Source organism: Belonocnema kinseyi, chromosome 9 (assembly GCF_010883055.1).
Source record: "Belonocnema kinseyi isolate 2016_QV_RU_SX_M_011 chromosome 9, B_treatae_v1, whole genome shotgun sequence".
Taxonomy (NCBI): Eukaryota; Metazoa; Arthropoda; class Insecta; order Hymenoptera; family Cynipidae; genus Belonocnema; species Belonocnema kinseyi.
The window spans coordinates 95935991-95960390 of record NC_046665.1 but is presented as its reverse complement, the minus strand read 5'-3'; the positions used below and the strand labels follow the sequence as shown (position 1 = coordinate 95960390).

The following is a 24400-nucleotide window of genomic DNA, read 5'->3' as shown; positions in this document are numbered from 1 at the left end:
TACATATTATATATTTTATAATTATAATATAATAATTTTATTTGAGACCATTTCTCTTAAGATTTAAAAACCTAAAAGATTATCATAACAATTTTTTAATTTGATTTTTATCAATAATTTTTTATATGATGCGTAGTTTTTGTTTTAATCATAAGAAAAACATTGAAAATAAAAAAATAGAATTTTTAGAAAAACGACACAAGGTAAGAAAAAAAATTAGACAACAAAAGTTGTGAACCACAGAAAGAACCACAAATTTGTGCTTCACTATTTTTTGATAAGAGGCGTATTTTTTCTTTTCATCGTAAACAATATTAAAAATAAAGAAATTAAATTTGTGGATAAACGACATAAGATTTACAAAAATGAATAAACAAAAATTGTTCGCCTAAAAAAAACCTATAGATTTTTTATGAATCATTATTCTCAAGGATGCTTAATTTTTGTATCAATCTCAAAAAATAACATTAGGAATAAAGAATTAACTTTTTTGAAGACAAATTTGCTTAGGACCACCTTACACTATAATGCGCATTTGTTGTGCAAATTGTAAAAAATAACATTGAAAATAAACAAATTAAATTATCGAAAAACGACACAAGATGCAATACAATTTTTAATGACAAAATTGTTTTTTGTTTTTGATATTATATTTTTAAATGATAGAAACAAGCCATTGAAGATCAACTGGTTTGAATATCAATGGATATTATTAATTGCAATAATATACATTTATTAAAATGATACATTTGTGAGGGTAGATGAGAATAAAAATTGATGCAAAATATAGAACAAATATTAAAGTATTTATGGAAAATAAGATTTTTATTTGATATTTTAATATCTGAATAATCGGACACAGACCGATGTACATGAATAATTATAAATGTGTTCGTTAAAGTCAAAGGAACTTTAACAAAAGAGAATTCACAATCACCTACACAAATGTGGGGAAATCTGAAGATCGAGCGCACAGCGCGAGGCAAATATATTATCAAGCGCGAAGCGCGAGGTCGAACACATGCGCGCGCTTCTTTTTTTTTATTGTAAATGTTATACAAATAAATATAAAATCTTATTGTACTAATTTAATCATAATAAATTAATTTTGGCATCCCCAATGATTCTCTTGGAGATATTCTTGAGCAACTACACTATATTCACTTCTCCAATTGGATTGGTAACCCCAGCCACCTCGATAATGTCGAGGACCTCCTCGGTTTCCACCACTCCAATTGCCTCTTGGAATAGGAGTCGATTCAACCGAATTGGCCATCGACACAAATAAATTCGCAAGATTTTGCATTGTTTGCCGTTTGTCCCTTTTAATTCTCTGTTTGCACAAATAACGAACATATCTTCCGGCTCTTGGCTTATGGATTTCTGAAATAATATCAGAAAATATAAATATACACTCAACTTTTTTGGTTCATAATACAGTGAAGTCTCTCTTATTCCCCATCTCCCCTATTTCATCTTCTCCGTACACGGTCATTTCCAATATCTCCATTTGCGCAGTTCGGCACCTCCCGCCACAGTCCATGAACGCTCTCCTCCGCGTCAGTAGCTGACCAATTGAAAAGAGGCCCGAAAAGCTGGAAGGCCTCGTTGGTTTGAATTAAGTATTTTAGCATGACGTCATGGAAATGCAGACAACTTTTTTGAGAAAATATTTTAAACTTAAAAGTCATAAATATACGAACAGTAATATTTCTCAAGAGTAAAATATATTTTTTGAGTCATGGTCTATTCTTTTGTCGATTTACGACTTCTCAGTGTCATGAAATAAAATAAAATATAAAAAAAATTATGTTAGTGGCATCCTAACCTCACATTTCGGGCAGATGCTTGCTTGTTAAAGCCCAAGAAGCTTTAACAAAAGAGAATTCACAATCTCGAAATTTAGTTGTCGATAGTTTGACTTCATATTTTAAAAGTTCTATGCAAAAATGTAGGGTAAGTACAATGATCGAATGCGAAGCGTGAGAACCAACAGTTGCGCGCTCCAGGCGCGCTCAAAATTGCGAGCCGCGCGCGATGCGTGTACCCGCACTAATTATTTTGTTAAAAATTCTTTTTTTTGTTGTTTAAATTTCTTTTTTTTTAATTTAAAGTTTAACTATTCCACTTTTTGTAGAAAATTGATCTTTTTTTGCTGAAAATTCGTCTTTTCTGTTAGAAAATTAATGCTCTGTTTTGAAAATTGAACTATTTGGTTGTAGATTTATGTACTTTGTTGACAATTTGTCTTTTTTATTGAACTCAATGGTTACAAATAAAGGATTTAAATCCTTTTTGGTTGAAGTACTGACTATTGAATTTTTCTTTAAAAATACATCAAAAGATAAAATATAATTTTTTTTACAGAAAATTTAATTACTCCTTTGCTGATGGAAAATTTTTTTTAGTTAAAATTCAATTCTTTGTTGGAAAATCTGAAAATCTTCTCGGTTAAAAATTGAAGTGTTTTGTTGCAAATTTATTATTTTTTTAATGATTATTTTTTTTCACTAGAACAATTGTCTGGTTTCAACTGTTTTTTATCAAAATTTTTTATCCTTTTCGTTGAAAATTAAATTCGTCTGTTTGGACAGAAAATTCGTCCTTTTGGATTAAAAATTAGTTGTCGAAAATTAAGTTTGCTCTTTTTTTTTTCTGAAAATTCAGCCGCTTGGTTTAAAATTTATCTTCTTAGGTTGCACATTTAAAAATTTGATTAAAAATTTAACTATTTTGTTGAAAATTAGTTTTTTTAGGTAGAAAATTCAAGTATTTAGGTAAAATTTCCACTATTTTGCTGAGAGTTTTTTAGCCGAAAATTCCACTGTTTTGTTGTAAATTTATCCACTTGGACATTTAATTTTTGATTAAAAATTTATTCTTGTTAAAAATTCGTTTATTTACTTAAAATAGAATTTTTTAACTGATAGTTTAAATATTTCAATTAAAGATTTATGCAGTTTAGTTGAAAATTCGTTTCTTTGGTTGAAACTTTGAACTATTTTGTTAAAAAATTATTTTTTTAAATTGAAAAATCTTTTTTTGTTTGTTAAAAATCCTACTATTTTGTTGACAGTTTAATTACATTGTTCAAAATTCGATTGTTTCTTTTTTTTTGAAATATTAACTTTTTTTGGTTGAAGTTTAAGCTTTTTTTATTTTTATAACCTAGACTGTCTGGTTGAAAATGCATTTTTGTACGTAGAAAATTCAAGAGTTTGTTTAAAAATGGCACTTTTTTGCTCAAAAAACATTGTTTTGTAGAAAATTAAAGTTTTTATTTAAAAAAAGTCATCTTTCTTTTCGGAAAATTCTACTTTCTTGTAAAAAATTCGTCTAATTTAATTTATAAATTTATAAATAAATTTATCATTTTTTATTGGAATTTTTTTATGTTAAAAATTCAGCTGCCATCAAAAAATACTGTTATTTGGTTGAAAATTCAGCGGTTTTTGGCTGAAGTTAATTCTTTTCTGTTTGAAAATTTAAAAACTCAGTTGGAAATTCATCTTTCTAGGTTGAAATTTAACAATTTAGATAAAAATTCAACTATTTGTTTTGGAAATTTAACTATTGTCTTAAAAAGTCATCTTTTTTAGGTCAAAAATGTAACTGTTTGGTTAAAAATTCGTCCTTTTCAGGGGCGCACAAACCATGTATGAAAAGTAGCGGTTGCTACCCAAATGGGGGGGGGGGGTACTTAAAAGGTTGGGTGGGTGGGGTGTGGGTTTGAGCCAGATGGACTGGAAAATGTAGATTTTATTGAAAGTGATACTAAACGATTCATGATTTTAAGTAAAAATGAAGAAAACGCGTTTTTAAAATGTGAAAATAGCTTGTCGCTACCCCGGTGGCGGAGGAAATGTGCGCCCCTCGTCCTTTTAAATTAAAAATTTAATTGGGCTGAAATAAAAATAAATGAATTGGAATTTTTTATCTCTAATCTAAAATTGCATTGTTTCATTTCGTTCATTAAATATTAATGGTCAGGGAGAACGAAACACTGAGGCCTCCAGTCCATGCAACAGAACGGCCGGAGCTCGGAATGGCCGGAATGAGGCGTTGACCAATCAAAAACGTTCCGCGGAAACAGTGTCATTCTCGCGCCGAACTCAGCCTTAGTGTTCGGCATTGTCAAACACATGAACCGAATGACCGTAACCGGGAATGGCCAGAACACCAATCATAGAGCATCTTTGACAAGAAGGCACTTTTTCGTCTTGCCGAAAAAAAATTTCTAACACTTCGGCTGAGTTCGGCGCGAGAATTACACTGTTCCGCGCAACGTTTCTGATTGGTCAGCGCCTCCTTCCGGCCATTCCGAGATTCGGCCATTCTGGTGCATGGACTGGAGGCCAGACTAGGGAAAAATCATGGAATTTTGAAAATAAAGTTCTTCAGCCACCTTGTTGACTTAATCGATTTTAAATATTAAGCACTGTTTTTAAGAAAATTAAAAAGATAAAAGATAGAAATCCAAAATCAGATCTCAGTAAAAAAGAAAAAAACCTTGGGGAGGGGCGGGGGGAGTCATCGCTTTCGCCACCCTATAGATCCGCGCCTAATTTTAATTGTAATTTTTTTTTTTAACTAACCGTCTACTACTGCTGTTCTCTCCGGCTTCTTTTTCTTGAATTTCCGACCTTCCAAGACGCCTTGATCTCTGAGAACTGACTTCATATAATTATAATGATCCCATAATTTTCCATGTGCCAAGATTCGCACTCCATTCAAAGTTTTAAATCCTCCAAAGTAGGTGTCTGTCTTTTCACTAGGGAATATCTTCACAATGTCGTTTGCATAATTCTGCATTTGATTCGAAGTTATTCTATTTAAAATATATAAATTGAGATGGGAGTTGTTAATTAAAAATTAATTAATTGAGAAAGTAGGTCACTTTAATTTTGAGAGAATTCAACTCACGTAAATTCTTCGAGTTTCTCTTCACCATCGTCGGATAAAGTTGATAAAGCTTTATCCATTTCGTGTTTCACGATCAGATGGACTAAAATTGTTCGAACAGTGTCGGGAAGAAATCCTCCATTGGTTTTGTAGGATCTTTTTATTATTTTTCCATCGCCTCCTTTTGTTAGAAGTACTTCTAATTCCTGAAAAATTAGTTTTGTTTGTTTGCTATTAAGGTGATTTTTCAGGGTGACTTTTTAAATCCTGGAAACAAATTCCCTGAGATTTCAGTTTATTTCAATTTATTTATTGTAAATAATTTTGTTATTGTCCTTGTAAATATATGAATGTGTGAAAATAGTATTATTCATATCTAAAACTAAATAAATTTTTTTTTTTCATTTGTGAAAGTAAATTTATTCAAGGATAAGTAATACCTTAATTGTACAAGTCTCTAGAAATTTAATTAATTTATTTAACTTTAAAAAGTTAAAGGAAATTATATGTTGAATTTTCAACCAAAAAAGATGAGTTTTTATTAAAAAATAGAATAGTTAGCTTGACAGATAAAAAAATTAATTTTCGACTAAAAAAAGAAGTTTTCAACAAAATATGTACTTTAATTTAAAACCAAAAAGATGAATTTTCAAATAAAATTAAGAATTTACAATTGCTTTCAAAATTCCGTACAAAAAGATAAACTTTTTAAAAAACTGGATTTTTTTGTCAAAAAAGATGAATTTTCTACAAAATACATACCAAAGAATATTCAAATCAATTAATAGTAGTTCAACTCTCAGTTACTTGAAATCAATTTAAAAAAAACCTTCAACAAAATAGTTAGATTTTCAGTTCAAAACATTACCTCAATAAAAAATTTTTTTAATAAGATATTTACATTTTCAACGAAAGAGATTCATTTTCTTTTAAAATAATGAATCTTCAACTGACGAAAAAAATTAATTTATAAAAAAATATAACACTGAAATTCTATTTAAATTTTGAAAAATAAAAAAACTGATGTATCTTCAATTGAAATAATTTAATTTTAAATAAAAAACATGAATTTTCGAAGTTAATAATGAATTTAAAATTCCATTCAAAATTTAAACTCTTCAACAAAGAGATATATATTCAATATATTTTTTTTAAAGTCGAATTTTTAACAAAATATATAAGTTTTTCAATAAAAAGATAAATTTTGTACAAAAAATGGAATAGTTAAATTTTAAACTAGTATGATGAATTTTCAACTGAAATAGTTTAATTTTAAACCAAAAAGGTGAATTTTCAATTAAATTGATAGATTTTAATTTCTAATTAAAACAAACAATTTTGTCGACGAAATAGTTAAATTTTTAGTTCATAAAATTAACTGCCTACACAAGAAAAATATCGAATTTTTTAACAAAATAATTAAATTTTCAACAAAAGAGATAGTTTTTCCGTCAAAAGAATGAATCTTCAAGCACAAAAATAAATTAAAAAAAAAAGAGTTTAAGTTTCAACCAAGTATTTGAGTTTTCAATAAAAAACATAAAATCCTAACGAAAAATGTAATAGCTGATATTTAAAACAAAAAATAATAAATTTTGATCAAAAGCAGTTGAAATCAACCAAAAAGGTTTATTTTCTTCGAAGAAAGATGTGTCACTTAAGAAAGCAAAATATAAAATATGTTTCAATCACAAGTAGAATAGTTAAATTTTCAGCTAAAAAAATTAATTTCTAGCAAAAAAGAATTAATTAAAAAAAAATTCGACAAAATAGTTGAATCCAGTACCATAAAGCTACTTTTACAAGTGAAAAACATTGTTATTTAATTTCATATTGCAATTTAAAACAAATTTAAACACTGTTTTCCAGGTTTCTCCAGATGTACCAAAATTCCAAGAAAATTCCAGGTTTTCTAGGTGAGTAGACACCCTCTTTTTATATTTAATTATACACCGAACTCTCGCTTTCAGTCAAATGTCGAGGGTCGCCTTCAAATGGCCTTGGACTGAAAGCGAGAGTTTGGTGTATTTACATTTATATAAAAAATCCTACTGATTGTTCATTGTTACTGTTTTTGCCATTCTGTAATCTCATATAACAATCCGTATAGTCGACGGACTTGTTGCTGTTTTCGTTGTTTGAAGTCATTCTTGAAGAAGATGATGTTGTGTCCGGAGAAAATATCTAAAAGAATGTTCAGGTTACAGGGAGCAGGATAAAATTGTTTTTTGGGAATAGGAAGTAGAAAAATGGGTGGATAAAAATATAGTGATACATACTGTTACGTCAATAGTTCGACTTTGCTTTGCTTTTCTTCCACACTCGTTGACATCGAATGTACTGGCTACGTCAACTGAATCGATTTTATCAGATTCACCTAGATCGCGTTCATCTTTTATTTCTGACTTTATGCTTAATGGGTCCATTAAGGCTGCTTCGGGGATTAACTGGAAAAACTAAAATTTTCATGCAGATGATATTAATATCGAATGCAAGAGATATTTATGAAAAAGGATTTTAAAAATCTATACGTATTTACAGAGTTGTCACAGGTCTGGTAAGACTTCGAAATTAGGGAAAAGTCTGGGAATTTTTTTGGTCAGGGAAAGTCAGCGAAAAGTCAAGGATTTTGAAAAAAATCAAGTCAAGGAATTTCTGAAAGGAGCACAACTATCAAGAATAATCAGGATTGCAACACAGTCACTTTTTTCTTAAAGCACTTGTTAATCATTTTGTACAGATAAAGTCACCATAGGCATTTTTTTTTAAACAAAAAAATAAATTCATTCACTTTCATTTCAATAAATTAACCCGTGGGTAAAAAAGTATTGAAGTATTTCTGAAATAGGGAGTAATTTTAAAAATTCCAAAAAAAGTTTAAAAGCTTCAAAACCTTTCAAAGAATTTCGAGGGTTTTGAAATATTTTAGTTTATTCTAAAATATTTTACGAACTTTTGAAAGGGTATCAATAACTTTAATAGACTCATAAGTTATTTAAGGATTGAAGGGTATTTAAAAACATTTTAAGGAATTTTCAAGAGCTTAAAAATATTTCAAGGACTTTTAAGGATTTAAAAAATATATGGACATCTTAAATTGAGGGTATATCTTAATTGAGGGTATTTCAAAGGATTTGAAGGAATTTTTAATAGGTTTCAATCATTCTTAGGTACTTATAAGTATTTTAAGGATTAAAGGGTATTTTTAAACATTCTTAGGAATTTTAAAGAACTTCAAAGGATTTTAAAAATTCAAGGGTATTAAAAAAAATTCCAAGAAAGTTTTAAGAGTTTCAAAACTTTGAAAGAATTTTAAATATTTTGGGGTATTTTAAAAATATCAAGGACTTTTAATTGAATTTAAATAATTTTAAGGGATTCCAAAGGATTAAAAAACATATAAGGGTAATTGTTAAAATAACGAGGACGTTTTTTAAGATCGTTAAAACCTTTAAAAGAATTTCAAAGGATTTTAAATATTTTAGGGTATTTTATAAAATTCAAACTTTAAAATTAAATAAATTGCAATATGTTTAAAATATTTCAAAGGATTTTGAAGATTTAAGAGTATTTTTAAAAACCCCAAGGAACTTTCAAATCTTCAAGAGCTTTAAAATGTTTCAAAGAATGTCAAAGAATTTGAAATATTTTAGGGTATTTAAAAAAATTCCAAGTTAAAAAAAAATATATTGCAATATTTTTAAAGGACCTCAAATGATTTTCAAGACTTAAGGTTATTTTTAAAAATTCAAAGGAATTTTCCAGGTTTTAACAGCTTTAAAATGTTTCAAAGAATTTTCAAGAATTTGAAATATTTTAGGATATTTTAAAAGATTCCAAGGTGTTTGTAATATAATTAAATAATTTTAAGGGATTCCAAAGGGTTTTAAAGCTATAAGGATATGATGAAGTTTCAAGACCTTTAAAAAGCCTCAAAGAGTTTTGAAGGATTTGAAATATTTTAGGGTATATTAAAAAATTCCAAATTTGGAAAGAATATATTGCAATATTTTCAAAGGATTCCAAAGGATTTTAAAGATTTAAGGTTATTTTTGAAAATTCGAAGGAATTTTCCAGGTTTTAAGAGCTTTAAAATGTTTCAAAGAATTTCAAATAATTTGAAATATTTTAGGGTATTTTAAAATATCCCAAGGATTTTTTTAATAGAATCATTTATTCCACAGAAGACGAATTTTCAAAAAAAAAAAGATCATTTTTGAACCAAAAATTGAATAGTTGAATTTTTAGTTTAAAAATTTAATTTCAACCAAAGAGATGAATTTTTAACTAAAATTGTGGAATATTGAACAGGAGTAGTTACATTTACGCTGAATAAATTTAATTTTCAACTAAAGAACAAATTACTTTTTAACTAAATATCTTATTTTTCAACGAAAGGGATGGATGATTTTCAATTAAAATGATGAATCTTCAACCAAAAAAATAAATATTTTTTTTACAAAAGAGTGCAACTTTCAAACAAGAACTTGAATTTTTTTCTGAAACAGATTAATTCTGCGCGAAAAATGTAGTAGTCGAAGTTAAAAAAAAAAAAAACTCAAATAAAAAAAAGTGAATTTTTAACTATGCAACATTTTTCCGGCAAGAGAGAAGAAACAATTGCAAACAAGCTGTTAAATTTTTAAGGAAAAAGAAGAATTTTGATCCAAAAAGATTAATTTTTTACTAAAATGAACGAATTTTCAACAAAATAATTGATGTTTCAACAAAATTTTCCACCAGATACTTGAACTTGAACTGAAAACGATCAATTTTCAACCGATCCCTGTTAAATCGGCAGTAAAATAATTAATTTTCAACAAAAAGAAACGAATCTTCGCAAAATGCTTAAATACTGTAATATAAAGCTATTTAAAAAATAAAGGATCATTATTATTCAATTTTATATTTCAATTTAAAAAAATAAAATTAGTCACAATCTCTAAAAAATTCTCTGACTTTAGGAAAAGTCCGCGAAATTCCTAGAGTTTTCCAATTATATAAAAATTCCCTGACAATTCCAGGTTTTCCAGGTAAGGTTAATACTCTGCAAATAATACTTACACTGAATTCAGCCATTTGGCTTATTTTCGTGAGCTTTTTAAAAAAAACTATTTCCTCTATTCCATCATTGGTGAATTCTGAAACAAATTATTTAAGTTTAAATTATGGAAATGATTACGAGTTATACACACGAAATTTAAAGTGCCCTCTTCCCCACATTACTCCTTTCTTTTGTGAAGAATCTTTAAAGACAAAGGCAGAATCAAAATTTTGAGACAGTTTTTCCAAGATGATTATTTAATAAATAAAAAAAATAAACACTTTATCTGCGTATTCGGTTGAACGTCCGGCCTTGGAATCGACTGGAACTTTAATTGACAAAAGGCATGCACACGGTAATGTAAAGGTCAATTTCCAGGCGATGAATGGAGGCTGGGTATTTGTTATGCTAAAGGAATCAATGATCTTAAGAGAAGAGAATTACGAGAAATTATGCACGTAAAGAAGCGTAATGTAGATAGTGAATCACATGGTAGTCAAGAGGTCGGAATGAATGAAAGAGCGAGACAGCATCTCAGGGATCAATGATTTGTATCTCCCAGATTGTTGTGGGTTAGAATGAAAGTAGGAATCAGAAGATTATTTATCATAGTGTGCTACGCCCCACGTGATGATGTATGTTCTTAAGATAAGAGAATTACGAGAAACTATGCACGCAAAAAAGCTACAAATTTTATGAGTACCTGATACAAATAAAAAGGGATGTGACAGTAGAAACATAGAAAAAGAAACGGTGTTAGAAGGCGAATTTGAATTACGTCCAGGAAAAGATAGTGAATCACATGATAGTCAAGGGGTCGGTTTGATTATGAATGAAAGAGCGAGGCAGCATCTTGGGGATCAAAGATTTGTATCTCCCAGATTGTTGTGGGTTAGAATGAAAATAGGAATCAGAAGATTATTCATCATAGGGTTCTACGCCTCAATTGATGGTGCTAGCCGTGAAGTGAAATACTTCTGGGACACTATAAAGTTCTCGCGTTCATGGCGACAGAATCAACGGGTGGGTCAGCCTCCAACGTTCTGGTACTGAAAGGATAATAATAATATAATACTGGTAATTACCTTCTAGTTCCCAAAATAAACTTAGGCCAGGGATGGGGAAGAAAAAGAAAAAAAAACACGAAACAAACCCGAATAAAAATCGAGAAATTACAGAAACCGGAAGTACGAGTAGATTGTCAGAATAGAATATAGAAACGTATAGATAGGATAACTTGGAAGGCGCTAATGAACAATAAAGAGAATAGAGGGCGCTTGGAATATATTGCAGGATACCGTTGTCAGAAGTACGTCCCAAGTGTGTGGTACTGCGTTTGTAGGAAGAATGCCTGGTGATGTATGGTGAAATGATGAAATCCTAGCAACCGTTCACGAAAAGAAATACATCACAGGCCTAAGTGATGGGGAGAGAAATAGACTTGAACATTATTGCAGAGACAAAAAGAGGGAAGTAAAACTGCTATTCAAAGAAAGTAAAGATAAAATCAAAACAGAAGAAGGAAAGAAAATGCAAATCGATTTTGAAGGAAGCAAGAAACTGTTTTATAAATTGGCGTTTCTCGGTATAAAAAGAAGTAGAAGTACAAAGTTAGGCAACATGAGAAATACCTAAAGTTAAGTGCTATATGATACAAAGGGATACTAGACGCTTCGAAAGACTTTTAAGGAATTATGATAAGGTGAAGCTATAGGGCACCACAACTGCGATATAGAACACAATGTGTTAGAAAATCCAATTGAGAAAGTCTGTGCCTCTGAAGTTAGGGATGTAATTAAGAACTTAAAAAATGGTACGGCTGTTGGTATAGTCAGTATTAACGCCGAAATGCTGAAATACAAAAGAAATGGAGATCAAAGCAACTGCAATAATTACACAGGCATAAGCTTATGAAAAACCAGGTGGATGTAAACTTTCGGAAGTTCTGGAAAAGTACGGAGTTAATGGGAAACCGAGTGACTGATTCGATATTATGCAAGGTGTTAGAGAAGGATGCGCTATGTCCTCATAATTATTTATTATATTCATGTACAAGTGTGAAAGAATGGCCCTCTTCGACGAAAAAGGTGTGGATGTCGAAGCAGTGAGGGTACGTGGGTTAGCGTTCACAGATGATAAAACGGTTATTGCAGATGGCAGACTTGCAAATAATATTCAGCAAATTGAATACAAGCATGAAGGATAAGAGCCTAAAAATCAAAGTAAATGAAATAAAATTTATGGAGTTTGAAAGAAAGGGTAAGAAAGAAATGTGCAACATTATCCTAAATGGTATAATGGTTCTGAATGCCTTAATGCAACAATAATAATATAATTATATTATTGTATATAAATATTAATACTGTTTGTAAATAAAGTCATAGGGAATTTATTGGAAATACTTAACGGCGTTATAATACCCCAGTTACATATAAAGGAGTAATACATTTGAATAATACTTGTAAATCTCAAATTATTGTCCAATTTTCCCACTTAAAGATGTTATTTTAATTAATCAAAACATTATTGTAAATTGAAATTGGAATAGAACAGACTTTTATCTGATAAACTCAAAATCAATGCTAATTTTTGATTATTTATTAAAAACCGGTTTCAATAATTTATTCATTAATAATGCATCTAGTATTGAGAAAAGATGATTTATAAAATTAAATAGAGAAAGGCCCCATCAGCCTTGGCCATCAGTCTTAATGAATGGGTGAACTACTTTTCCTGAAACTTATTATTCTTGAAAAAATACTTAAAATTTCATATTTAAAAATAAATCAAAATTTCTTGACGATTAGAAAGAATAATTTTTTTCCACAGCATATATCGCAATAGATTATGAGAATAAATCTAAAAATGTTTCCTATCACAGTAAAAATACTTAAAAGTTGCAACTCTTGTTGTAACCGCAACTTGTAACTATTGTTCTTGCAATGTGACGGGAAGAGTAATGCTGTGCAAGAATAGTTTCAAAATGGGCTCCAGAACATTAAAAAATATTAATTATCACGGAAGTTACTGAAAATTTAAGAAAACATTGAGATTTACACTATTTTAGCAATATTTACTTGAAAAATAGGCTTTATCCTGGGCTTATTTTATAGAGAACTTTGAGAGCATTTAATTTTTTAAAGAGAAAAAATTTTAGCTCTCACGTGAATTAAATTTAAAAAACTTAATCACTAAAAAAGAGGCGACACGCAAACTTTTGACCGGCAGTGTATTTAAATTAAAAGAGCATTCAAAATAGAAAATAATGTCTTGAGGAAAGATTTTTAAAATAATTTTGAATTGTTTTTAATTCTCAAAACTTTTTTCGATTTTTTGCGGGAATATGAAGCATTCTGACTGGGTCAATGCTGGAAGTAAACATCAGTCTGATTAGCGCAGTCAATGGAGCCAATGCATACCATCATTCTGATTGGTTCAGCATTTTGTAGAGTGTCACGTCGCAAGGTCACAGAGTAATTTGAATAGGGTTTTCGATACTTTATTCCAAATATTTTTTCTCAGAAATTAAATATTCAAACAAATTTGTTAACAATAAATAGTGCACACATTTTAATACAAGCAAAAATATATCTTTACGATATCTTTGATTTTAAAACCAATTGAAGATTGTTCCTTATAAAACGCCGATATTATTTACGGGCATTTTGACCCCCAGAGGTTGCATATCCCTTATTTTTTGTAAGGGTAAAAATATTTTTTCTTCTTAAAATTTTTGCTTCACAAAAATTGTAGAAATAATGAAATATTTACAGAAATAATTTTATTTTAAATAAAATCAAACGCTAAAGTATTTTTGTATCGATCGTGAAAATAAGAGTAAAATCTTTCAATTCAATTAAAAAAATAAAACTTTAAATAACATATTTTTTCACAAACGTTTGTAATTTATTGAGAAAACAAAATTCATTTAATATATTATAATTTTAGCGTTCATTATAGCAATTTTTATTATTAATTGTTCTAATATTTCACATGAATTAACTGTTAAATAGTTCAAAAATCCGTGCTTGGTCAAATTCATTAACATAAATGAAATCTATTAATACTTAACATTAATTTAATTTCGGATTTCTTTTAATACAGTACAATTCTTCTTATATTTTTGTTTCTTTGAAAAAAAATTACAAATGTTTTTGTACACAATTTATAAAAGTGATTATAATTTCTTGGAAAACCGAAACTATTTACACTGAAATTCGAAAGTCATTAAAGTAAACAAATACCAATCATGAAAATAATATTAAGTAGAATAAAACCAAATTTGTTTAACACATTATAATTTCAATGCTAATTGTACCAATTTTTAATGATTAATTATTCTAATATTTCAAATTCATCCAATTTTAAACATTAAAATTAATAAATAATTAGTGAAATTCATTAAAATAATTCAAATATATTAAAAAACAATAATCTAATCTTTCATCGATTCATATCTTTTTCAACACAAACGTTTTCTTCTTATACTGATACGTGCTGAAATTAATAAAAAAAATATTTTTCATAGAACCTCTTTCAAGTTCGAAAAAAAAAAATTGATAAACGTTTGTAATTTGAAAATAAAATAAAATTGCTTAAACATATTATAATTTTAATGGCATTTATAGTAATTTTTTAATATTAAATATTCTGATGTTTTAAATTTATCATTTGATCAATATTTCAAGTAATCAACAATGAGTAAATTCATCAAATTAATTCAAATATATTAATATTTAAAATTAATTTAATCCTTGTTGGATTCATATTTCGTTCAACATAATTTTATTATTAGTCGGCTAGGGCGTTTTAGAACTTCTCCCTAACCTTCTTCAGTTCGGAAAAATAACATTATAAATAAAAAAATATATAAACGTTTATGATTTATAAATTAAACATGATGTATTTATCATATTATAATTTTAGTGTTAATTATAGAAATTTTTGTTGATTAGCTAGTCTATTATTTCAAATTAATTATCAGTTAAATATTAAAATCAATTAACAAGTAGTGAAATTTATTAAAATAATTAAAATCGATTAATATTTTATGTGATTTTTCATTGATAGAATCTTTGATTTCATCAGATTTCTTTCTTTCTTTTATATTGTTTGGCTCTGAAATTTAATTTCGAAACAAAATTGTTCTTTATTTTTCAGAAAAATAAAAAAAAATTTCTATGAAATTTAGAAAACTGATTATACAGTAATTATAATTTCGTGGAAAAGCCGAAACCATTTACTCCAAAATTCGGAAGTCATCAAAGTAAAAAATTATCATTTTTTATTTGGTACCATTCTCACATTGCAAAATAATAAACTGTTAAATGTTCAAATAATTCCATAAATCTGGAAATCAATTGAAGTAATTAAAATCTATAAACATTTAATATTAATTTAATTATTGATAGATTGACATTTGTTTCAATATAATACCTTTCTTCTCATATTGTTTAGTTCTGAAATTTAATTCAAAAAAAATTTGATTAACGTTTTGCATAACAAAAATTGTATCAACATTTGTAATTTACAAATGAAACAAAAATTCTTTAACATAATGTAATTTTAATGTTAATTATACATTTTTTAATGCTTAAATATTATAATATTTTTAATTAATCAACATTTAGTAAAAATCATTTAAATTATTAAAATCTATTAATATATAAGATTAATTTAATCTTCGATCGATTTATATTTCTTTAATTAAATACTTCCTCAATTAATTAATTTATGCTTCCTAATGCTTATCATTTCGAATTAAAACGCGTTAATGTTCAGAATTCCTGAAAATAAAACCAAGAATCCAAAGACCAAATTTAGACAACCACCATAAAATGTTTCTATTACCATTTAAAAAAAGATAAAAATTTTCTTTAAAAAATAAAAGAGTTCTTTTTTGTTGACAAACCCCCTTCTTTTTCTTTTTATTATTATAAAATCGCAATAAAAAACATTTGTAAAAAATGATCACGAATATTTCGGCACTTCAGGCAGGAACAGCAACGAAATTTAAAGTATTAAAATTTTAATATTAATTATAGGAATTTTTAGTTATCAACTATACCATTATTTAAAATTAATCAAGTGTTAAATATTCAAATTAAGGAGAAAGTAGTGAAAATCATTACGATAATTCAAATCTATTATTATTTAATATTAGTTAAATCTTTAATACATTTTGTTTATTTTAATATAATACATTTCTTTTTCTATTTTTTGGTTCTGAAATTTAATTTGAAAAAGAAACAAAAAATTTCTTAACACACAAATGAAAAAAACAACTATTTTGCAGAAAAATAGAAATGTGTTTGCAGAACATTTATAAAAAAGTGAGTCTTATTTCTGCATAGGTGGACAAAATAGGGGTTTCTCAAATCTTCAAATTCAATTCAAAAATTAACATTTCAAATAAAAAAAAAAGTGTTAATGTTTGAAATGTATTAATGAAACAATATTTATTTAACATATTATTATTTTAATATTAATCATAGCAATTTTTACTCATTAATTACTTCAATATTTAAAATTAATCAACTGTTGAATATTAAAATTAATGAAAAATTATTGGTACTCATTAATATAATTTAAATCTATTATTATTTAACATTAGGGAAATATTTACTCAATTTTTCTTTCTTTCAATATAATACATTTCTTCTTATATTGTTAGGTTCAAAAATTAAATACAAAAAATTCTTATAAAAAAAATAAAAATAAAATATTTTTCAGAAAAATAAAAATGTTATTTTACATTATTTATAGAAAAGTAAGTCTTATTTCTGTATAGGTCGGAAAAATAAGGAGTCTTAAAATTTTTAAATTCAATGAAAAAATTAACATTTTAACTGTAAAAAACTGAAAAGCGTTGGTAATCTATTAACGAAACAAAGTTTATTTAACATATTATAATTTGAATATTAATTATGGAAAGTTTTACCTATTATCTACTCTAATATTTAAAACTAATCAAGTGTTAAATATTAAAATTACTGAAAAAGTTGTGAAATTTATTAAAATAATTCAAATATATTATTATTTAACATTAGTGAAATATTTAATCAATTCTTATTTTTTTCAATACAATAGATTCCTTCTTATATTGTTGGGTTCAAATATTTACTTAGAAAAAATTCTTGATAGAAAAATAAAAATAACTTGTTTTGCAGAAAAATAAAAATGTTATTTCACATTATTTACAGAAAAGTGAGTTTTATTTCCGTATAGGTCGGCAAAATAGAGATTCTTCCAATATTAAAATTTAATTCATAAATTAAAAAGTCAAATAAAAAAAGTATAAGCGTTTCTAATTTAATAACGAAACAAAGTTTATTTCACATTAAAATTTTATTTTTAATTATTGCAACTTTTACTTATTAACTATTTTAATAAGTGAAATTAATCAATTGTTAAATATTCAAGTTAAAAAAAAAGTAGTGAAATTTATCAAAACAATAAAAATCCATTATTATTTAACGGTAATGGAATATTTAATCAATTCTTATTTCCTTCAATATAATACATTTCTCCTTATATTGTTTGGTTTTAAAATTGAATTTGAGAAACAAACGAAAAAAATTTTAATATAAAAATAAAGAAAATATTTTGCAGAAAAATACAAATGTTATTCTACAAAATTTATAAAAAAGTTTTAACGAAACAAAGTTTATTTAACATATTATAATTTTAATAATACTTATGGAAATTTTGACTTATTATTCATTCTAATATTTAAAATTAATTATGTTTTAAATATTAAAATTCATAAGAAAGTAGTGAAATTCATTGAAGTTATTTAAATCTATTATTACTTAACATTAGTGAAATCTTATCAATTTTTATTTCTTTCAATATAATACATTTCTTATTATAAAAGAAAATACAAATGTTTTTGTACAAAATTGATATCAGTGAGTGTTATTTATGTATAGGTTGGCCAAATAGGGAGTCTTTAAATTTTCTATTGAATACAGTTTCATAACCTCAAAACTTTCGTTTTTTACTTTTAATATAATGATTCTTTCAAATATAAATGACTTTCTGTTGTATAGTTTGTCCAATTATCACCTTATTTCTCGTATAACCGTAACCTAAGGCACGTCTGCGCTAACCGAAGAGATAGTCAGGAATAAATTATTATTCGTAAAGCCAAAGGCACACTTACCTTGACTTTAATCTCTTTTTTTGATGATATCACTCTTAAAATTCGTCCCCGACACAGAAACTAAACATCCCTCTTCTCTGCTACATTCACAACACAGTTGACAATAATCACTAACAGTTTTGGGCAAAAAGTGCAATAGGATGTTGCACTAACCGTTATACAATATCGAGTGTTATCGAGCAACTGCAAATTACTATACACGAGCAGGCAGACATCACGATAGAAAACTTGGTATTGGTACTCTGCGTCGACCAAGGACGCAGACTAGCAGCGCATGCGCAGTAGAAAGAAAGTTTGCCCAAACCAGACGCGCCAATCCAAACGCGGCTTCGTGTACGCCTGGTTTTTATGACGCAATTGTCAGTGAGAGTGTGTTGTATGGGTGTAGTACTTATTCGCTTTAGTATCTCACGCATTCCTAGACGGAATAGCATCGAGGCGGGGCACTAGAGTTCGATATTTCCAATGAGTCATAGGTTAAGCAGTTTAAATATAAAAATAATTTAAACATTGGGTTTTGCAAAAATCCTAAATTTAAAAATATATAAAAATTGTAGAATTAATAATGTAATTAAATTTTCTTTTTTTGCCCTGATAAATATTTTTTTTATTTTGATTTGATAATAATACAAATAAAAAAGACTAAAGAAATAAAAAAGAGAAGCAAGTGGATTTGTTTGGTTGCCTTCTCATTTTTCTTTCCTCTTTTTTATTTTAGTCCTAAAAATAAATTTGTTCTTTTATTTTTCAGGAAATTTTTAAAAACTTTTTTCAAATTTCAATAGGAACATTTGATGATGGTTGTCCAAATTTGTTCGTTGGATTCTTGATTTTATTTTCAGGAATTCTGTACGATAATTAATAGTTGTTTTTTTTATAAAGACAACTATTCCGTAGTTTTTCTTTTTTCTTAGAAAAAACGTAAATTATATATTTATCAAACATTTTGCATTGCATTTTTTGCATTATACTTGCATTACATTTGCATTTTTTGTACAATTGTACAAAAAATGCATATTAGAATGTTTTATCTAAAAAGTTATAACTCATTTGACGTATTTAAAAGTAATTTTCTACCAAAAACACGAATTCAAAACAAATTCGCCAATTTTAACAAAATTGTTGAATTTTAGAGCCAAAAGGACGAATTGTCTAAAAAACAGTTAAATTTTTGAATTAAAATTATGATTTTTCTAAACTAAAGGAATAGTGCAATTAAACAAAAAGTTAATTTTCAACAGAATAATTAAAATTTCTACCGCATTGTCGAATCCGCAACAAAACTAGATTAATTCCAAATCAAACAGTTGGAATTTATATCAAAATGGAGGAATTTCAAACCAAGAAGATTAAAATCTTCAACCAAAAATGAAATAGTTACATTGTTAGTTACAAAAATTTATTCTCGACAAAGAAATCGAATTTTTAACAAAAAAAAATGTTAGTTAAAAAAATTAATTAACGAAAAAATGACTTAAAAAAACAGTTATTTTTCCAACATAAGAGATACATTTTTAATTAACATGATAAATCTTAAACAAATTAATTTTCCACAAAAGAGGTCACCCCAAAAGATGATTTTTTAACCTGAGAGATGAATTTTTTATAGGAAATTGGAATGATAATATAAAGAATATAAAGAAAATATACAAATGGAATAGTTGAATATATAAAAAAAAAAATTATGCTTGTTAAATTAAATTATATATTACCGAATATAATTTATATATATAATTTACCGAAAAACTGCAACTATCTAGCATTATTGTTGTAGGGGAAGATGGTTATGAACAACAATACTTTGGTTGAGCAATTTTTTTTTTTAATTTCTTTAATTATTCTCATACTATAATTGAAATTGTACAAAATTTAAAAAAGATTTTAAAGAAGAGCAAATTTCTAACAGCGATCAAAGAGAATATTATTAAAAATAATTATAAATTGTTTATGCAATTATTGTTGTTAACTTGAATTATTTATTAAATCACTCTAATTGAAAAGTAAACACTTTTTAGGAAGAAAAAATTAGAAATTTTAAAAAAATTTTTAGAAAAAATTCTAAAAGAATATCATCATAAATAATAATAAATTGTTTGTACAATTATTCGTTAAATTTAATTTATTCTTGCCTCGATCTATCTGCACAGTTGAAAATAAGTTGAAAAATTCGAAAAAAACGCGAATTTCTAACTCTCTTCTTTGCTAAAAACAATAATGAATTGTTAACCAAATTTATGTTCATATCTAATTATCAGTATAAAGTAGTATTTTATGTATCAGAAATCATTTATATTTTTAAAAAACTGCAGAAAAATTATAAGTAGCGCTAAAAACTTGCAAAATCTAATTTTTCACTTATGGGGCTATTTTGGGACCCTATTAAACCGACTTTTGGGGGTGACATTTAAAACATAAATAATTATTTATCTTCTATAGTTAATTCTAAAGAAAAACATTAAGTTTCATCTTGATTCACCTTATATTGATAGTTCTGAAAAAAATTGGCAAAAAACGTATTTTTTTTTATAGGAAATACGTGTTAAACTTTATGGGGCTTGCGCTACCTCTAAATATTTTTTTTTGTTTCAAACAAATTTGTGGACGAAGCATGAAAATTCGAGAAAAAAATTTGAAACACCCTATATGGATTTTAATGCCCATAGAACTTTGAGAAAAAGTGCCAAGAAATTTGCATAGTTTTGCCATACTGTATGCTAAGTATGGTAACGGCCGGTTCGAGCAGGTCGGGCTCTTCGCCAAGCAACTTACCTTATACCTACAAAACTAGTTGTATTCTTAATGCAAACTTTTTTTCTTTTTGAAAAAAAGTACACTCGGTGTTCAAGAAATTTTCCTATTTGTAATACTCTTAAAAAAAGTGATAAAAGGTTTTAAAAAGAATTCTACTTCTTTCGCGAGCTACATTATATTTATTCCAATTTTGATCAATTTTAAGAAAAATTTAGAAATCTAAAATTCGGTTTCAGTCAAGAAAGGAAAAGTAAGTCAATTTTAGTGGTCATGAAAAGTCAGGAATTTTGAAAAACATCTTGAAAAAGTCAGGGAATTTCTACAGGAGGCGCTTTAAATAACTGCCGAGGGTAATAAATTCAAAAAAATTTTATTGTTTTATTCTATTTATAAAATATTCTACGCTAAACATGTTACAAGATTAAGACTCTGGACTTTAAATATTAATAGTCAGGGAAAATAAAAAATTCGCTAGTGAAAAAATAAGGTATTATGAAAATGTAGTTTTGCAGCCGCTCTTAAATAATATTCTTGTTAGGAATTTTGATATGTTGAAAATATTAATTTTTTTTCGTATATTTTTCTTGTGTTTTTATTTATTAACATATTTTCCCAGTTTTTTCTACCTGACGATTAGATTTTTAGTTGAAAATGACAGATGCCCCAATAATGCATTTGTTTATTCAGAGTGATTAAAAAAATCGTAAAATTGATCAATAAACTATGCATTTTTTTTAAATATCATGAAGTTCGTAATTAAAAAAATTGTCATAAAAAAACGAAGTTTTCTTTCGACAAATGCCTTATCTACGCATTTTTTTATTAACTTTGTTTAAAAAAATCATAAAATTTGTCAATTAGTTATGCATGTTGTTGAAATTGTCATGAAGTTCCCAACTGAAAGGATTGGCAAAAAGGAAACGAATCTTTCTGCCAACAAATGCCCGAATAATGCATGTTTATAAAATTTATTTAAAAATATTAGATTAATTCACAAATTATGAATTTTTCCAAAATTACTATAAAGTTCCTAATTTTAAAAAATTATTTCGAAAAAAACGAATTTTTCTGTTAAAGAATGTCTGATTTATGTATTTGTTAAATTTTTTTATGTTTAATATTAATAATAATAATCTCAAGAAGAAATTTCTTCACCATTATATTGTTTTTATCCAAATTTCAATTAAAGTATAGAGAAAACTTATAAAAAAACATTCCTTCAACAAATAATTTGTTTACAATTTTTGTTTGTTTATTATATAATACTGAAATATCTTTAACTAATATTACTCTATAAAAATTAGGTGATTTGAATAATTTTCACATTATTGACGAGCACCGAGATCGTCAAATAAAAAAAATGGTTATTTTTTCATCATATTTGTTTATTTATAAAAAAATTGAAATTCTGATTTAAAAATCATGCTCCACAACTCTTTTAGAAATCTTATCAGCTCTTTTTTAAATTTTTGTTTTGTCCAAATCGGTCAATATTTGTGGGCTGCACGTTATTTTGAACCAAAAAAGTCCTTTTTTCCCCACTGTGCGCTGTGGTGCTCAGTAGAAATAATAACTTTTTGTTATTTAATCTAGCGCTAGTCTGTCAGTCGGTCTTGTGAAACACTATTCTTGATGGTTTACGTGAAAAATTATTTCAAAACCGGTCTAGATGATAAGACAAAGAAGTCGTTGTTTTTAATGTACATTTTTTTATATTTTACACTTTTAAAGAACCTGAATATTTTTAGAAATGTGCAAACATTGATAGGCTGGTCAGCACGCGACTAGGCCTTGCAAAGACTGAGTAGATAATGAGGAAAAAGTGAATTTTATTACACACTCGACAGAAAGGTCCACCTTTTGCTTCTGAAAATAGGGGCGAAAGTAGAATATATTTCCCGTAAAGAGAATTTGCAGGGCGAAAGTAAAATTTGCGGGGAGAAAATAAAATTAGCGAGGCAAAAGCAAAATTAGCGAAGCGAAAGTAAAATTAGCAGGGCGAAAGTAAAATTTGAAGCGCGACAGTAAAATTAGCGGGTCGAAAGTGAAATTAGTGGGGCGAAAGTAAAATTTGGCGGTCGATAGTAAAATTTGAGAGGCGAAAATAAAATTAACGGGGTGAAAGTAAAATCAGCGGCGCAAAAGTAAAATTAGCCGGACGAAAGTAAAATTTGCGGGGCAAAAGTGAAATTCGCGAGGCGAAAATAAAATTAGCGTGGCGAAAGTAAAATTTGTCGGAAGAAAATGAAATTTACGGGGCGAAAGTCGATCAGAATTCGAGACGTGAACAAAGCTATAGAAAAATGCGTGGAAAAATGTTTGGTCTTGACGGGCTATTTAATTCCCGATTAGGGCCCGAAAAGACCATCTAGATTAGACGGTCTAGACAATGTCCTAACTGAGAGCTAGCCTGGCACGATAATTTTCTACATGGAAGACAAACACTATGTAGAATTCCGTTTAAAGTAAGCGCAACAATATTAAAAAGTGTTCATTATTTCCCACGTAATTACTATTTTTGGAAGACGTCGAAATTTGACATGTTTTGTTATATCTCTTTATGAAATTAACATTTTATCTCCAAATTGGGCTTATTAGACATCAAATTCTATTAGTCTTCATTCTAGTACCAGAAAAAAGTTTTAATGTCAAATTAAAACATTAAGAAACTCTAGCAACAGCTCAAAAAATAGGCGTGTGGATGATTTCCGTCGATAGTATAGTTATGTGAGAAATATATAGTATTATCTCATTGCTGTGAATAATATGTTTTAATAAGCTTAAGTAAATCATGTCACAATTTTACTCAATTTTTATGTTCTCCTATGCAGAAATTTCGATCTGGCCCCGATCAGGGCCATATCGGGCTTAGATCGGGAATCTTGAACGGGGCCAGAACGCGGATAAAAGACACGCCTAGACCTGGGCCAGGTTGGAATTCCCTATCAGTTCCCGATCAGTCTCATTATAATCCATTTATGAATTTAGCGAATGATTTCCGCCGATAGCGAAGTTATGTGAGGAATAGAGCATTATTTCATTGCTGTGGATTATATGTTATAATAAGCTTAAGTAAATCCAATCACAATTGTACTCAATTTTTATAATCTAACTTGTTTTTCAATTAAATAAAGTACACTAGCTACCTCATAGCCAGTTAAAAATTAAAAACATATTTTCTAAGTCACTAAAAATAAACAAAGGTGTGTTGAAAATCATTTGAGCTCAAAAGTTTAATTTTATTTCGGTGAAAAACCTAAATTCTCACAAAGAAAACCATTTGAGAATTTATCAACAATTTACCGGCAAGTTCTTGGTGTTCCTGACGTAAGTTACCACCTTTTGTACTCTAGCCCAGTCCCTATAGTCTTATAAAAGAACAATTCTTAAAAATAAGTTTACTCAAATTATTTAGAAAGGTTTTAGTAATATTTGACAATTATCCACTTCCCCAGCTCATTAATTATTATTGTATTATTTTAAACTACTCTAAACGAAAAAGAAGACTCTCCTACCAGCACTAGGGACGACATTATATC

The 24400-nt window shown here is 27.3% G+C and overlaps 1 protein-coding gene across 1 annotated transcript in view; it reads right to left on the bottom strand.

The window, feature by feature from the left end:
* LOC117180838 overlaps positions 1-18325 on the bottom strand; it is a 33270-nt gene extending 14945 nt beyond the window's left edge. Inside the window, exons 1-6 of the mRNA XM_033373365.1 lie at positions 18111-18325; positions 9967-10043; positions 7182-7358; positions 6955-7086; positions 4924-5108; positions 4596-4828 (exon numbers count right to left, since the gene is read on the bottom strand). Coding sequence (XP_033229256.1) covers positions 4596-4828; positions 4924-5108; positions 6955-7086; positions 7182-7358; positions 9967-9981 — 742 coding nt within the window. The 5' untranslated portion in view covers positions 9982-10043; positions 18111-18325. The remainder of the gene's footprint in view (positions 1-4595; positions 4829-4923; positions 5109-6954; positions 7087-7181; positions 7359-9966; positions 10044-18110) is intronic.
* Between the last annotated feature and the right edge of the window lie 6075 nt (positions 18326-24400).